Source organism: Seriola dumerili, unplaced genomic scaffold (genome assembly GCF_002260705.1).
Source record: "Seriola dumerili isolate Sdu_G_001 unplaced genomic scaffold, Sdu_1.0 BDQW01000138.1, whole genome shotgun sequence".
Taxonomy (NCBI): Eukaryota; Metazoa; Chordata; class Actinopteri; order Carangiformes; family Carangidae; genus Seriola; species Seriola dumerili.
The window spans coordinates 7230439-7248557 of NW_019174393.1; the positions used below are offsets into that span (position 1 = coordinate 7230439).

At 42.5% G+C, this 18119-nt stretch overlaps 1 protein-coding gene across 1 annotated transcript in view; it reads right to left on the reverse strand.

The window, feature by feature from the left end:
* Positions 1-18119, reverse strand: part of iqsec3 (IQ motif and Sec7 domain 3) — a 78045-nt gene that overhangs the window by 34582 nt on the left and 25344 nt on the right. The window contains exon 2 of the mRNA XM_022749119.1: positions 3288-4582. Within this exon, the coding sequence (XP_022604840.1) occupies positions 3288-4576 (1289 nt within the window). The 5' untranslated portion in view covers positions 4577-4582. The remainder of the gene's footprint in view (positions 1-3287; positions 4583-18119) is intronic.

The window sequence follows — 18119 nt, forward strand, 5'->3', positions numbered from 1 at the left end:
TACACCATATTGCACTTGGACCTCCCTCCATGTCTCTAAAAATGGAAAAAATACACCATACTCAAATGTTCTCGACAATACTCTTTTAGGCCCCAAACTCCTCCATTTCCTCTACTTTGAACTTTTCCCTTTGTGATTATTCCCTCTAGGTCCTCCCTCCGCTATATGTAGAGCTCGTTCCTGCTTCCCTTGTTTTCATTGTCATGCTCCAGCATTGAGTCAAAGTTAATCGGCTTTATTTTGCACTTTTATGGCGCTGCAGAGTTTGGCAGTGAGCAAAAAGATAATGTCTGTTTATGAGTTCCAGTCGTCTAAATTTGTGTGAGATGGCTTAATTGGGGCAATATCTTAACAAAATCTTATGGTGGTTTTGCACCCAAGGGAACGTGGTGTATTTTCCTTCACTCTGAGAAAGAAAGGCAAGCTTTCACCAAAATGGGTGAGGTGGCAAGTGTAAAAAAAAAAAAAAAAAAAAAACTTGCTCGGATTGAAATGTTAACAAATTTTTTATCCCAGTTCCCATGGTGGCGGTTCATACGGTGCTGAAGGAACTTTTAATCACAACTCACAGCAGAATGACTGATGAGAATTTTAGGCCTTGTGGATCGTTTCCATTATTTTGAGATTCACCCCTTGTGTATTCTGACTAATTGTTACCCAGCTAGTCCATCAGCGGTTGAGCTCAACTTGTAATATATATGAGTGAGTCTAGCTCATTTATTAGAATATGTGGGGTGTTTAGGTGCTTTAGGGTATGCTCTGGGGGGGAAAGCTAATACAGCATATGGCAAATCTCCCTATTTAATCATTCCTTCCAAGCGCGCTGTGGGCTGCTTAGCACATTTTCAGGAGTTATGTGGTTACAAACATTTCTATAAAGGGGAATGCAAAATGTTGAACAAATGCAATCATGTTTTTTGTGAATCATGTAAGAAAAAGTTTTTTAGTTCTTCTCTGACTGTGTAATTGATTATTTCAACGAAGAACTGACTGGAGGTCATAATTCACCAAGGTTTCTACTTCAAACTCGTCTCCAGGATTCAGCGTTTGTCTCAGCAAATCAACAGATTCAGTCAGCGCTGGCCCCATTCACTCCTGTCGCCATGGCAACCCCTTTTCCCCTTATCTTTTGCTGCCATGTAACCACCTTGCACCTGTCTGGAGTGCGTCTTGGGAAGTTCTTATCTGGTTTTGACTTTGTCACTCTTCACTAGGCGGAGAGGGGAACTGAATTCACAATGACTGAAAAGCCGCAACCGGCAAACAAACAAGCTTCTCAAAACAGAGAGCATGTTTTTCTTCTGCCGACTATTTGTGAAGCCACAGAGGAAAATGCAGCGGTAATTGGGCTGTGGTACGAATACAAGAGTTACCTGTATAGGTTTTACATCAACAACTTTGGTTCTTGACATTAAAGACACACTTTGAGCAGATGATAGAGACGTTATTACTGATACAAATGTCAAAAGAACTGTAAAAATAAAAAAGTAATTAAACAAGCTTAGCAATAACTACACATGCCAGGGCTGCAAGCTTTAGATTTCTCAATACGCCGATGAGCTACTGATGAGACCACCCCTGCCTATGTGCTGTTGGTCCTTTGCTCCAACCTGCCAAGGAATGGAGTATGTAAGACTGTATGTATCTGGCACCAAGTTGTTACCAGCAGATCCTTTAGGTCCTGTAAATTGTGAGGTGGAGTTGCGGGTTCAGACGTCCCTCGTCACCCTGTTACCCAATCGTTATGGTTGTTCAGGTCTTTAAACCTGTCCGTTTCTCCTGCAACTAATACAATGACGAGAACCAACTGTTCATTTATCATCTAATATATCCCACACCTTGACATGTGCCGTCATTATGAATTAATCAATGTAATTTGCATAATCTGTGAGTGATCACTGGCTCATCAGTCAATCATTAGCTACAGTTAACTAGCTTACTGTCTACAGAAGTAACCCCTAATATCATTAGTTAATGATATTGATACATGATATCTGAACATGTAAGCTAGTTAAATTAGCACGTTCAAACAGGCTTGACATCTGTAACCATCAAGCGCATATTTAAGACCCCGTTTTTGAGAGTCTTGTTTTCAAATGAGTCATCTGAAAACATTCAAAACTGAGCTTACGTTAATAGCTAGCGAGCTGATCAAATCTGTCAGCAACGGTTATTTCAGCTGGCTGTGGCTGGACAAAAATGAGCAGTATGATTTTGTCCGCCTCTGTCTGAAATCAAAGACTCGTTTGACCTTCAAGTGATAAATCTGCCTGTTATCATTGTAAACTGCACATGTACTGAAAGAAAAGCATGACAGGCGTAGCAACAGTACAAGGCATGGGGCTCAGCCAACTGACATTTACATCATGTCTGGGTGTGTAACTACCAATGTTAGGTTATTCCTAATTCTCTCAGTGCATCTCAGCTTGGTACTCACATTCCCTTCATTTCCTTCCTCCTACAAATCAATCTTCAATCTTCCCTGTCTCAATAATTCACCCTCTCTCTCTTGCCCCTGTGCTAATTTGTCTTTCTGAGGAGACAGAAGACACCTCAGATCCAGCTTGGGACCTGGGCTTCAGTCTGTTTGTTCTTTCGGCACAATGGGGACATGTGAGGAAAGTGCTTTTCTTTGCTCTTTTGAGTCCAGTGGGTGCCATCAAACTTTAGGTACACCTTGAGGACGGCATGAGGTACAGATTGTGTCATAAATCTGGCTGTACAGTATTATAGTCTTTCCAATATATCCTTTTTCTCTCACCCTTCCCAACTGTAATGTTCTTCAGAATAAATTTCTTCATCTATGTCCATATGAGCAGATTTGAATTTCAAAATGTTAATTAATTTGAAAACTTAAAAATAGAACAATTACATCACTGGACCCTGATTTGCTGACAACACTAGCACTTTTAATTCTCTGAGGGTAATGCTAAAATGACAACTCCCCAATTATTCCCAAATGCCATGAAATTTCCTGAATGAATGAATTTTGAAATCCTTCTCAGGGGTGCTGTACTACCTTTACAGTTTTGGAAAGAAGGAAGAAAAGGAGCAGCTAATTTCACTCTTCTAAAACTTAATTAAGAAAAACAAATTACTAGACCAAAAACCGCTGTTCTGTCACACCCCCAAATCTCTTTGGGAGCATTCATTGTGTGTTCCAGTGCAGTTAATCATGGCTTAACAGTCAGCAATGATTCAGAACTGATAACACAATACTCAGCCTGAGTTCAAACTCAATTAGAATTGTCTAAACACAAAGGAATTAAAATGTAGTGGCTACTCACACATTGAAGAGGTTGAGGCCGATGCGGTAGAGGCGTTTTCGCATGACATCAGTGGACAACGTGGGTGATTTACAGCTGGCGGGGTTCTCACAGTGGTAGCGTGGCAGGCTGAGGATCATAGCCTGCAGTGCCTCCTTGGACGAGGCCTCAGATGTGGAGCGTGCCTCTGTGGACGTGCTGCTGCTGCTCATCTGCTCTGAGCTGTTATCTGCCGTCTCAGAGCCACATCTCTTCACTCCCAGGGGCACCACCACAGGAGAGCTCTCCAACGGCATGGCCTCCTGCGGTGGAGGGGCTTGAGGGGGTTCTGTGGGTGGTGGGGCCAACACCACAATTTTCTCTGGGCTTTGAAGGGCAGCCATCTTTTCCAGAGGGGTTAGGGGGGGTTGATCCTCCTCCACTAGCTCTTCCTCACTTGGAGGAGGAGCAGGGAATTCATCATCCTGGTCGCCTACTTCAAAATCTGAATCTAGGGGGGGTGGTGGGGGTTCTTGGGGGGGCGGTGGGGGATCTATGGGTTCAGCTGGGACCTCTGCAGGGGGAGGAGGGGGTTCTTGTGAGGGGCCAGCTGGGACAAAGACTGGGGTGGAGTTTGCTGTTGTGGAGGTGGTCGTGACAGTGGTGGAGGCTTGGTCTTGTTGGACGCAGCTGCCGAGTGTGACAGAAGTGGACGATTCCATGACTGAGGATGAAACACAAAAGTTCTGGCTGTCGATCTGCACGGTCACATCTCGAAACGCCATCATCAGCTTGCTTGCACTTCTCGACAGGTCACTTGGGTCCACCACGCCTTGATGAATTGTTGACTCTCCCACACCACCTCCTTCTCCGCCACCTCCTACTCCTGCAGCCGCTGCGGCTGCTGCTGCTGCACTGAAGGAGTCGGCACTGAACTGATAAGTGCCGCCTTCTTGCAGTGAACACATGGTCTTCAGGCTCCAGTTGCTGAGTGCATCGTCTATGGACTTTGCCAGTGACTGGACCTGTTCAGTGAATGAGTCTTCCAGGTCGGTCAGGGTGCCACCGACTGTGGCAGGCAGAGATGGTGAGCGCACCAATGGGATGCCTGCCAAGTTACAGCCTTCTGCCAGGGCCCGTTCAGCAGAGAAACCCTCCGTGTTTTGGACACGGACCTTGCGCAGGGAGATGCGTCGAGGCAGGCGACTCTCCAGCAGTGAATTACGGATCTTCTCGAAGTTCTTGCTGAGCTGGTACTGGCGGAAGGCAGTCTGGATCTTGCAGGCAGCACGGCGGGAGATGAGGTGGCCACCGTATTTGTGCTCTAGCATTTCGATCTAGAAAATACGAGAAAGAACAACATAATGAATTGGTGGTGAACTTCTGTTGTATCTTTAAATTCACAAGACTTAGATAACGTCTTATAACCTATCAGAGCAATCTGCAATTACTGTGAAAACATCACTGTCTGGACTCAATCATATATGACAGTTGCATATTAAAAACATAGTTAAGAACAAATACAAAATACACACAGTTGGGTTAGGAAAAAAAGTTGCCAATCTCAAAGATGGCTCTTCTCTGGTGACTCCCACAATACCCTGTATCATGGACAGTTATATTTATTAAAGGGGCCCATGCATGCCATGTTTAATCTCTTGCTGGTCGCTGTGGTGCATGAAAGATGAATATCGTGAATGAGTTGAATAGCAATGTGAGAAAACAAGTGGAGTGTAGGTGGAATGAACGGGCTGGACAGTAAAAGAGGAATGGGATAATTGTGGTGGAAAATAAGAGAAAATAATTGCAGCTCCCAGGAGATGGAAGAGGTTGTAAAGTCCAATTTCTGGGAGGAGCAGGCAAAATTCAGATATTATAGTACTCGAAATTCAAATAATAATATTCTCAGATGGCTCTGTAATTGTATTTTGCAAACCGCCCCTGTGATGTGTGTAGTGAAACTATACACAGTCTGGTCAAAGCCACAGTTTGAAAGAGAACCCAGTGAAGGCTGACTCATGGTATTTGGACAAACTGTTCATTTCCTCAGCAAATAGAACTCATAATCTCTGCGAATTCCATAGAGAGGTCCTCCACACAACTTTAAATTGTCTGAAACTGAACAAGCCATTAATCTTGCCTGTGAAAAATTGCTCAAATGCTGTGGGAAATAGATAGAGATGTAATATAGCCAGCCTCATCTGGCAGCAGCTCGAACACTAGATGAAACCTCATTGAGTTTCCCAGAACAATCAGGGTGTGGGTATCTTTGGAAGAGCCCAGAAAGAGCGCTTATCTTCTCGAGTCACTCTGAAATCCTTTTCATTCAGGCTAAATCAATGAATATAATTCTGTTTCTGTTCTAACTTTATCAAGGGCACGAGTGAGGAGCAGGTTTGAGCTTTGAAAGAACAGCAGTGTCACATTCTGTCATTTAACAAACATGAAAAAACGGACATGTTCTAAATATACTGCGTATAAATGCAAATTAAAAATAGCACGGCATTTAATTCTATGAAATAGAAATCCTTGCTGCTCCCTCCCTCAGTGTTCTCTTAAAGATTTGAGCTGGGGTCTTGTATCAGGGTGATGTGTACATGAGGATTAATTTGGTCCAAGTAAAATATCCATCCTATAAATTCAAATGCAATTGAGCAAATGGTTCCTGTGGCCACGAAGGATCAAAATGTGACTTTCAACCGCTAATCTCCTTTTGCTTTAGTCCTGGACAAAGTCACCCAACCACCTCGGACAGACTCCTGCACAGAGGCACTGATAGGCTGTAATGCCTCGAGGGTTTGCAATTTGTGATAAGTGGTTGGTTCAACAAGATGCAGTTTCTCTGGTTGTCATTGGAGGAACGGAATCACATACAAAGCTCTTTAGAAAAGTGGAATGACACTGAAAATCCATCTTATCTACTCCATTTACATTTCACTGCAGAGCCTCTGCGAGCAAAGTGAGACGTACTGAGAATATTAAGATGGTTCCTGAATAGGACGCTGGTTTGGGGCTCTACTGTATCTGCTGATGGCGACTTCTCAGCAGCCGACAGCTCTTGCAGAATGGTCGAACTCAATCTGAATATTCATCACTTTTTAATCTGGATTGTTCTGTGACTATATACTGTGTGCACTCTTGAAATTACAAGGTTAGCCTTATCACCATGACTGCACACCAAAATAGATGCTGTTCAGGTTTAGGCACAGAGCTAATATGATTGACTTCATTACTCAGAAAGGTGTCCCTCATCAAAACACATTCTGCAAAGAGTTGCACTGCAGAGGTGCCCTTGGATGTGAGAAAGGGCCGTCAGTCAGGCTGCGTTTGATTAAATGTGGCAGTCGAGCTTGTTTGTTTTGACTTCTCTGTAAGCTGGGTTGGGGATGATGAATAAAGCATTTGGGTCACGTTGCTTTCTTTATCAGTGTGTGTATTTGATACACTTTGCCATTCAGATAGAATTACAGGAACCGTGACGAGCTGGGACACGATAGATGGAGGAAAGAAGAATGGAGAAGAAGAAGAAAGTAGGGAATGTAAACTTGATTTGATGCTAGGCTAGCAAGGATTGTGTTGGAGCAAGAGATGTGCCACTATACCAGTTTTTCTAGTGATGACAATGCCAGCAACTTCTATTATAGTCATTAACATGATTGTCAATGTTTTCAGAGGGCACCACAAACACAGCACACTCCCCTCCTGTCTTCATTAGCAATCTTATTCTAATTAGCCACAAAGGAGCACCTGTCTACCACTCAGACAGAGGCTAAGTGTCCGTGACTCGCTATGCTAACATTAGTAGTCGACCTACTGAAGCGCGACAGGTTTATGGTTGCTGTATCGTAAAGTTCAGTTAGAGAGAGATTTCTTTTTTCAAGAAAAATAAAAATAAAAGTCAAAAGTAAGTCAAATACTTATTATGTTTTAGCTCTGTTTTTGCTCTCTACCAACTCCTATGGGAAATATCTGGTTTTGAAATATTCCACCATGTTCTCCAGCTACTCACGAACTTTGTCTAGTGTTGCATGCTGACGGTAGCATACAGTGAGTTGTTAGAACTTTTGGAACCCAAACATTTGATACATTATCTAAAAAAATATTCATTATACTTGCTCTAAAGCCAAGCGGATTGAATCATAAACTTGAAAGAACACACACTAAAATTACCTAAATACTTCACAGAAGTCTGATGACTGATGTGTGATAAAGGGAATGCAGGTGATAGATTTTTGGGGGTTTTTCCACAATAATTAACACCCAAAAAATCAGAACATGTATGAAAACAATGGATGCATAGAAAAGAAACATATGAAGTGGGTCTGATATCCAATCAACTATCTTAAACTCGACCACTGTAGCATCTGTACATGTAGAAAAGGGGAAGGTCAAGAAAAAGCAAAAAGACAGATGAGCAGAGCACTGAAGACACAAGAAAACAGGTGACTCTGGATGTCGGGAGAAGGTAAGATATAGAAAGAGGTGGCGAGATGGATGACCGCACTACGAGTGGCCCTGCTGAGTATCCCCCCCATTAGCCAACTGTCAGTTCTACCTCTGATCACTTCACTAAGCGCTGATGGAGAGAGATTATTCTGGAGACGCAGTGGTTTGAGAGAACAGTGATGGCACTGCTCTATTCCACCAGGGTCTCTAAATCCATTTTGACAGGCAGATCAGCACCATGCTGACCTCATGTTCCTCTATGAATGAAGGGGGGAAAAAGATGGAAAACAAAGCAGTGCAAAGTGGTACGACACTGCAGTATGTGTTGAAAAAGCTGGAGCATGTGATGAGAGATTCAACTCAAAGTATGAGGCTTGAAAGTAAACATAGAAAGAGGCTATACAGCCACAAAAAGAGGATTTAGGTACCATAGAAATTTGAGGTAATGATCACATTTTAAAAGAAACTTGAACTCAAATCCAGGGTCATTTCAAGTATTTTTGATTTGCAGGAGCTCCGGCTGCATCAGATGTGACAGTGGATAGCTTGGCATGAAATATGTGACTTTGTATACATATGAAATATTTATACCCTCAGGTTTTGGGAAAGAAATATTTTAGTCTGGAACTGGTTGTGCTTCAAATGGACACGTCTCAAAATGAAAGGTCAACCAAAAGTACAATACATGGCAGCTTTTCTTTTGTGATTTCGGGAGCCAATTTTGCTGTTTGTGCCATTATTATTATGTCCTTCCTCTTCTTTCAGGGCATTTTGAGATTTCCTAATAACCTTGCAGTACACGTCTGCCTTCTGTCAATGTTTAGAATTTCTCCATTCAGGAGCTAGCTACAATATTAGCCACGCTAAGTGGTTAAGTATGGGACACTTTGAGGAAATTTCATTGTATTTAAATGGTTCAAAATTCTGAGAAATATGCTTATTTGTTTGATGCCAGAGAAGAAGACAACAGAGAAGATAGTTATGTACAGTGATTATTACAGAGAAATAACAGGGACAAGATATGTTAGATGTGTGTATCTTGAAAATGTCATCTAACTGTTAAACATCAGCCATACTGAGATTACATACTGTCCTCTGTCTTAATTTGTCCCCATACATAGATCAAAATTAAAATACTGATTTATGGGGTTTCATTCTTAAATGTGCAAGAAAATACTGATGAGCGTAAGTAAAACAGCAGATTATCAGATCTCACATGCTGCAGAAAAATAAGGGGCAAGATGCAAAGCTGCAATTATTAGCTTTCATGCTCATGCACACTGTCTTACAGCACAGAAACATCTGCATGATTAATGAGATGATTATATAACGGCAAAACTGGGACACTAATGCTGACTGTATTACAGAATGAGGATGACAATAAAAGACTTGATGTCATCAGAGGATAGAGATCTGTTTAGCTGATACATCCTTGGCCAAAGTCAGTGACCGAGAAAAGGTCAGTAGTTACTTCAAGACAAATTCTGACGCAGAATAAAGTTAAAATTAATGAAAAAATAGGATTATATTGACCGGTCTCAGTCGCCAACAAAAAAAACTACAGTCTCATCAGAATGACACATTTCTACTGTTCTCACAGCAGCAACCTATTGAACCAAGTCATCGCATTTGCTAATCCATTCCCCTTTATTTGCATCAGCAGTTTTAAGACAAGCTACTAAACACAATGAATTCCTTAATGTGCGACAGAAAAGACGATCTGAACCCTACACCGGGCCTTGTTTGATATTTCTTGCACATAACTTGCACATTTCACTTAATTATGAGTGAATACAAGCTGCTGGATTTAACTTTTCACTGCTGAATGTTCCACTTTGAGGAGATAAATGCCTTTTGATTCCTGGGCACTTAAATTACTCAAGCAGAGATTAGCAGCAATTACAGAGCAGGAGCAGTTGTTCAAAGTCAGGTCTCATCACCTATCACTTCATCATCCTAAACAAAAGGCTTTGCAGTCTGCATCAATTACTTACTTTTCCAATACCTACCGCTCGATTTGATGAAGAACTTTTTAACAAATCTGTCGGTGCTATATAAACAAGGGAAAACACACAGTGATGTGTTCCTAAAGCTGTGGCTGAGAGAGCTTAAATAGACTCCGAAAATCAAAGTACAGATTGCAAATGAGTCTGAGAAACACTGATTCCCTTACGCACAATTTAAAGGAAACTTCAGCGTACTGATATTGCATTAGTCAATGATATAATTTTCGTCTGTTGTCGACTGGTGGGTTTGATAGGAATTTGTCTGAACTTTGACATATGTATCTAGCAACAACCGGTCGGTGAGCCAATCCGAAGAGAGGCTATGAGCCTCTCCTCTGATTGGCTGACTGTTTTCTGAGTGATCAAATAAAAACAAAGCCGATTTCAGGTAAACCAAACCAAATGCTGCAAGGTTTATCCATGGGTCCAGATGGGCGGGGCTTGGGGTATGGCTGAGGTCGGTGACTGCTTTGTTGTGACATCACAAAGTTACATAAGTCCTGATGGCTCGTTTTAAGGCTCAGTTTCTGAATACAGGCTGTGTGCATTTTTCTGTGGACTGAAATGGACATTTTTGAAAAGCAAAGGCATATCAACAAAGGACCAACCAGGGACCTTTTAAAGACCAAGTAATCTGCTAACACTATCGTGTTTTGTATCTTTTTTTAAATGATGTATTTCTTTGGATTTCATTTTTGATGATTTAGTATGGTAAGCTAGAAAGTAATTCCTGTTGCATTTAGTTACTCTAGTTTAGTTTACGTGCTCAATGTGGAGGCTTTACACAAGCTGTATGTTCATTTTACAATTTCCCGGAGGACTGTGTCATGTTCAATTTCACACATCTGTCTCAAGACTGAATAACTTCCATGGTCAAAAATGCAACCTTTATCTGTAGGAAGGGTGTGACTGCCAATTGTGAACAACCCAGACATTTCTGCTTTTACAGTGTGAATGTGTTCGGTTCAACTCTGCCACCACATTGAAAGCAGCTAGTGGATTTGTCGTGAATGTTCACAGACAGAAATACATATTCATGTAATGTACAACACTGCCCTGTGGCGTAAGAACAAAATGTTAATGCAGTGATTTATCAGCATTCTAATTGAAGACATTATTTAAAATTTAATGAGTATCTAAATTTAAACCAGTTTAGAATAAAAGTAACAGGGGTTTCTGGAGGTTGAACGTTACAGTTAAAGTTAAAGCTGAAATACTTTGTCATGAGGTTCTTCCCCAGCAATCAAGGTATCGCCCTGCAGATCCAATTACCCTGACATTGATCTGTAGATCCATCAAACCCCTGCATCCCCGGCTGTACAGACAGAAGATCAATCTAGCTGATCGCGTATCTCCAGCATCGTTGACAGGGAGATAGTGAAAGAGGGAGAACTTTTAGGTGCGAGATTAAAGGAGTGAAAATGGAGGTGAGAGGGAGACACGTGTTAGGAGCTGAGGTTCAAAGAACCTTGAGTTTCGAATGGGGGAGTGATGCGTGAGGAAATGTCAAAGCTGAGTGAAACTGGAGCTGACAGAGTGAAATAAAGCAAGCATCTCACTCAAATGCATAAATTTCAGTGGTTTGTCACCTGGAAGATGAATCCTAGTAAACATCCACCATAATGCTCCTGCAGCTAATCCGGCAAATTTGTATGTTTTCTTCTCATTCACTGACTTTAAACAAATATAGACACAGAGGGATAAAATCCAAATTACACCGACCGTGTCACCTCTGCATAAATTTAGCTTCACAGTCTGTGGTTGGTGCCTTGAGGCAGAGACACACTTAACAGTAGGGTGACTATGTTTACTGATTGTTCTGGGTTATTGATTAAGTGTGGTCAAGTGTGCCGCACCGTACTTACAGTGATGGTAAGGGAAGTCGAGATTTGAGGGAGCGAGGTCAGCAACATTTGTGCCTTATACATAACAATTAATCCCTGAGCATTTAACTATCTAAGAAAAATACCTGCATGATGAGCAATTATTACATTCACAGCTGCAACTAACGATAACTCCTATTGTCAATTGATATAATAGTAATTGCCTGGAGTTAAAAACGCTAATTGCAGTTTCCAAGAGCTCAGTGTGATGTCTTCCAATGTCTTGTTTTGTCCAAACAACATACCATAGCACAAATAACCAATTCACAGTGTTACAAAACAGAGATACATGTTACAAGTCATAGAATTTGAGGCGCTGGACTCACACGCAAAACTTTGGGATTTCTCCTTAAAAAATGACTCCAATGATTCATTATTGCTCTTTCATAAAGTTGGGGAACTCACTAGGAACAGAATTTAAAAACTAAACTGTCAAAACTGAAGCAGCAGAGGCCGAGATATACTTTTAGTCCCACAAACACTGGATCCTACAATTCCCATAATGCAACTTAATATCTGTCTTTCATTCGATGCTCCATGCCCTCCTAAAAAGCACCGTTTCTCAAGCCTCACATCTCCAGTTTGTGATGCAATCTTTCTGTTAAAACTTTTAGCTCCTAAGCCCAAACTGAGATAACCCTGATGACATCACTATGACAGCATCAGGATTATTTTATTTTCCAACATCAGAAAGCTCCCTCCAGAGTCAAAGAAGAAAATGGACAACTGTTTATTCAGGCTGCATCCTACTCCTCGCTATGAGTAAACTGAATTGAAGGTATAAAATCAGTGCAGTGCCCCTTTAAACCATTAATCCATTATTAAAATGTAATCATGTTATTCACCTTGATAGAAATCTAAGTTTGCTGTTGTGAAAAACTGACTGGGAGCACATCAGGAGCCCCACAATTTGCACACAACCTCTGCTGCCTTACCTGGTCGAAGATCCAGGGACTGAAGGATGTCGGTTAAAAGGATGGTAATGAAAATGGATGGCGAAATGTTTGATGGTTCTCGAAATGGAGACGATAATGTAATGCAGATGATTTCCGAGCCCCTGATGAAACAGCAATGATGAGAACACAGACATGAGAACATGGAGACACACGTACAAATACAGTCACAGTTCATGGACACACCAGTTTCGGACAGAATCAGTTTAAGTGGCTATAATAAGGTGAGAAGAGATAACAGTCACATGCTTTTATTCTCCATGGAAATGGGAGCTTTTCATCATCCAGTGTGTTTTTATAAGGCAGCAAAGAAAAGACAAATTATTTTCATTCATGCAGATACAAATGCAACTTGCTTGTACATTGTGTTTATTCTGATGTGTGTATGTGTGTGTGTGTGTGTGTGATTATGCATCACTGTCAAAACAACAGTGCCCTGAACCTAAAGTACAACACAGCAGTAAAATACCTGGGGGATAGTTAGATTAAGTTTCAGAAAACATACTTTCACAATCCAAATTTGGTGGAAGACAAAACCAAGTGAGGATGATGATGATATGATGGCATGGCAATGATAATGGTGGTTTATGATAATGAAGAAAAGGAATTAGATACAGTTTGGGTAGTCCAAAAGAGCCAATAGGGATCAATACGCCAAAAACAAAAATAAAAATCTCATCAAACAGCAGCTTTTCCTCCAAACCAAACGTCCTCCTCCTCAGACACAAATCTAAACATCACAAACATGTCAGACCACAAGACGTACAATACACACAAGCCAAGTTACTGTACTTTCCGCCCTCCCCCTCCCCTCATCCAAACAACACACCAATCCCCCCCCACCCGTCCCACATCCCCAACACAACCCTACCTGCTTATTTTTGAGGTCAAGCGAGAGCTCATAGTCGGAGGTGGCGGAGTGCGAGCCGGCCCCGTTGCGCTGCACCCTCAAGGGCGAGGCCGTGTGGTGCAGGCTGGCTCTCCTCCCCGCACCACCTCCTTTAGCTCCTCCCCCTTCCTCCTCCTCCTCCTCCTCCTCTTCCTCCTGAGCTGCCTCGCCCTCACGCCGCTCGGTCTCCTCTCCCTCTTGCTTTCTCTTTGCATCCACAATTTCTTCCGACTTTTCATTCTCTTGCTCCTCCACTGTCTGCTCCTCTCTGCAAGGCGAGGGGGCTTTAGGGGCGTCCTGTGCTGCTTCCTCACTCGGAGCCTCCACTTGGGGCTGAGGCTCGGCCTCGGCCTCTGGCTCCGGCTCAGGCTCGGGCTCTGGCTCTGGCTCTGGCTCGGCCTCTGGCTGAGGCTCCGGCTCTGGCACGGGCTGGGGTTTGGGTTCTGGTTCTGGTTCTGGCTGAGGTTTGCTTTCGGGCTGGGGCTGAGGTTGAGTCTGTGGTTGGGGCTCAGACTGGGCCTGTGGCTGTGGTGGTTGAGTCTGTGGCTGAGTCTCTTGCTGCTGTTGCTGGGGCTGTGGTTCTGGCTGTGGTTCTGGCTGTGGCTGTGATTGGGCCTCACTCTGCAGCTCCCCCTCTCCTCCCTTCCCTTCCTCCCCCATAGACGAGTCAGGAGAAAGGTCATCGCTGCAGAAAGGAGGAGAAAATGCAGAGTGAGGGTGCTGCTGCATCCGTGGTGAGCTCTGACCTCTTCTCCAGGCTGCCTGGGTTAGTGGTAAGAAGTTGACCCTTTTTTTTTTTTTGTATGATCTCACTCACTCTGCTACCAGCTGTGTGCAGGGCCAGTTCACCTGTCTACCTGCTCTCTTCTGTCTGCCTCTCTTGTCTGTCTAGACACTGACAGACAATGAAAACGAGGGGAATATACAGCACAGAACAGCTAACAAAACCACAGTGTACGAGAGCAAAAAAAGAAAAGAAAAAAAAAATCAAAAGTGATTATTTATTTCAGCAAAATCTTCGGAAGAGAAAATGTGAAAAAACAAGAAAGTTGACAGCCCATAGTGACACACGCCTACACACATACACACACGCACACACGCACACATACACACAAAGACATGGGGACAGTCATGCACTAATACAAATGTCTCTGTCCTTTAGGCTGTATATGTGCATGTTTGTGAATGGTTGCATGTATGAGTGTTAATGTGGGAGCTGGCAGGTCTGCTTCTGGAGAGATTCTTCTTCTCTACTTTCTTTTATACGCCCCTTTTTTTCTTTCTTTTGTTGTAGTTTTTAGTGCAAGAAGGATGTTGTAGTCCCATCGATCGCTCTCTCTCTCTTTCAGTGTCTCTTGTTATTCTGCCATTAGAATGCGGCAGTGACAAATTAGAGCAAAATTGCCTGTACATCTTTCAACCAAAACATGTGTTTGTTAAATTACCTATAGATGCTACAATGGAGGGATATAAAGTGTGATTTCAGTGAGGAAAGCCCGTCACAAGAGAAGTATGAAATCAACAAATCTTTTCTAGCCCAAAGCTTTAGAGACAACAAATGTCAGCTGTTTGGGAGCATCTTGATCTATTGACTTGTTTAACTGTCATTTCTCATCTCCAGTTTGTCAGCATCTTGTAAACCATTTGCAATATTGTCCTTTCCTACTTGTCAGCTGACAGCCACAAGAACAAGATTAAGAGTCTACGGCCATGTTAGCAGGAGCTGTAAGGTTGTACTTAAGCTGCCAGTAGGCTTCATCAGAAGTGTCTGTCAGATGGTCGAACGGCTTCTGGAAACCCCCTCCCTCCGCTCATTTCCCACGCTGGGGCGGGGATCATTACTGTAACTTTCTGAAACCAACGCTCTGTGCAGAGGTGATGAAGTAAGCGGGGCTTGAACTTCTCCTTGAAGCTCTCTATTTCTGCCACTTTTGTCATGTGTACAAAAGAGCACAAGACTACAGCTTCCAGGAGAGACTGTGTGAAAATGCACAGCGTCATCCTCGTGTGGAAATGATACAGAAAAGTTTGAGAAGCAGAATGGAAAGTTTATAAAGGCTATATACCGTCTAAGTCAGTTTTCCCATATAAAGCATATAAAGTACACATATAAAGTCCTGCCTCTGTTTCCGTGCTAGTGTTGTCACACTTTCTGTGTTTTGCTAATACACACGTATTGCAAGGGCGAGTATCAGCCGATTACAAGTATCAGCAGATTTTCCTGAAAGATCCTTTGAATCCGAGCCAGGTTTACACACTAGTTGACAGTGGTTGTGATAACAGCTGGGCATGTTATTACCCAGATTAAGATAAGAGTTTTTTTTTCCCCCCTCTTATTGGATACGGTGATAAGACTGGAGTCAGTGAGCATAAAATCAGGACATTCAGTCTGCCATATGCAGAGCGCCGCAGAAGAAAATCAGCATGATTCCCCCCAGAGGAGGAGGAGGCTTCACAGCGACAACAAACTTTTAGTCTAAACAGCATAAATCTGTGTATTTGCCAGAGTTGTAGAGACAAGTGGAGAGAGTCAAAGGGGGGAGGAAATATATAACCCCTACATCCCAGCCCAATGCCTGTGTGTAGCTGTAGCTAAAAATTAGCTGTCTTATATAAAAGTGTGTGTGTATCAGTCCATATGTCTGCTTATTCCCTGTTCCAGCCCAGAGTGTGCACGTACACAGACAGAAATCTGCAAAAAAGATTCAAACAGATTTGCGCGCAGCAAAATCCCGTCTGCTTCGCCTTCCTGCACAGGAGGCTCAGTTCTCATTTTCATCACACATGGCAGCACATAAGCTTGAGAAAGTATCTTTAGCAGGGATATAGCTGGGTCTGCTACTTCTAAAATAGAGCTCGTATGAGTAATGAATAATGAATAGAGAAATAAAGTCTGGTGCTTCGACACTCAGCTGCAGGTGAGCTTTTTCTTGAGCGAAAAATAGACCTGCCTGGAAAAACAGAAGACTTCTTTTAGGGAAGAGAGTTGTTGTGTAGCCCAGCCATCTGTGCTTCACAACGCTTCCGCCCATTGTTGTGTATCTAAATGTAGTCTTCCCTATTTGCATTTTGCTGGAGCACTTGTTATAGTGAGAGATAATCTGACATCCAATAGGCTACATGCAGCTGGATTTAAGTCAAATTCTGATAAAGGGACCAAAAAAGAAAAAAGAAAAAAAAAAGTTCCACACACTGTGGATAAGGTGTTCAAAGGGGATCATTTGCAAGAGGAAACATAAATAAATCACCATGTAAAATGAACGCAGTCACTGATAAAATAATATGTGTACTTATGTGCAGCATGAGTGTATCAGCTCAACGCCAGCTTCACTTTCCTCCAACCTCTAAGTCTGTAACTCTTGCTGCATATCAACTTCTCTCATCCTCATTCCTCTCATCCATTTTGTCAAGCTTCCTGCCTGACTGTCTCCCTCTCTCTCTCTCTCTCTCCCTCTCTCTCTTCACACACACACATATGCACACGCGCACACACGGTCTTCCTGCCATTCTGTCCTCCACCAGGTAAGGAGATTGAGCGGTTCCAGGTGTCATCGTGACTGACGAGGCGGAGACAAGCCCTGGATGCTGCCTCCCTCTCCTCTCATTTTTCCATACGTCAGTTTTGAAGATGGATGAGCACAGTGGCCTCCGTGCGTTCCATCCAGAATATAATTACAGTGTCCGCTGACGTCTCCTGCTCCCGCTGCCATGATTACTAACAAGCTGGTACTACGGCATGACATGAGTCCAGGTCCGTGTGTTATTTATGTTGTCTATCAGCTGGACAACAACTCACAATACCAGCAGAGCAAATGTCCACTGGAGTGGATTGAAGCCCAGTTTTGTAAAGTTTTTCTATTGCACACTAAGAATATAAAGACAGGCAATATATACTGGACATAAATATTAAATTGAATAAGGACGCCTGAGAGAAGAGGGTTCATTATGCCTGCAGCAGCACTAGATTTCCATGCATGTAGCCTTTAAATCATGTGAGTCATTTTGCAGCATTTCAGGGATGGAATGCTGCATTTGTTCTGATGACTGTATGCATGAACATGGTTAGTGCTCGTGTGCAGTTTTTGATCTGCTCTCTCTGTATGCATGAGTATATATGCACAGGCCAACACAAGTATGCAATAATGTAAAAAATACTTAATTCATGAAAAGTCCTTATCAGCAAAATGTACTTAAAGGTACTTGCTCTGCAGAAAAATGTCCCCTATGTGATTCTTCTTTATGACATTGTTAGGTTCTTAATACTGATGCATCGATGTGTCGGCAGCGTTTTACTGTTGTACGGCTGCTTGTCGAGGTGAAGCTGGTTTCAATTACTTTAGATTCAGTTGAGTATTTCAGTCCAGTGGTTCCCAGCCTTGAGGTTGGACCCCCTCCAAAGAGTCACAAGATAAATCTGGGGGGTTGTGAAATGATAAATATGGTAAGAAAGAAAAACAAGGTTCTGCTTCATAAATCTGTTTGCCTTTTTTTTTTGACTTCATGCTAATGTTTCCTTCTTGTATAATATGGGATAGTTTTATCTCTCTGGGCATCAAACAATTGTTTAAATCAAATGAGAGATTTAGAGGAGAAATGTCACTTTGTTACAGATAACAAAAGACAAGGGACCTTGAGTGTACACTGTAAGGGTCAAACCAAAAAGGTTGGAGACCGCTGGTTTAATCTTTAACAGTATG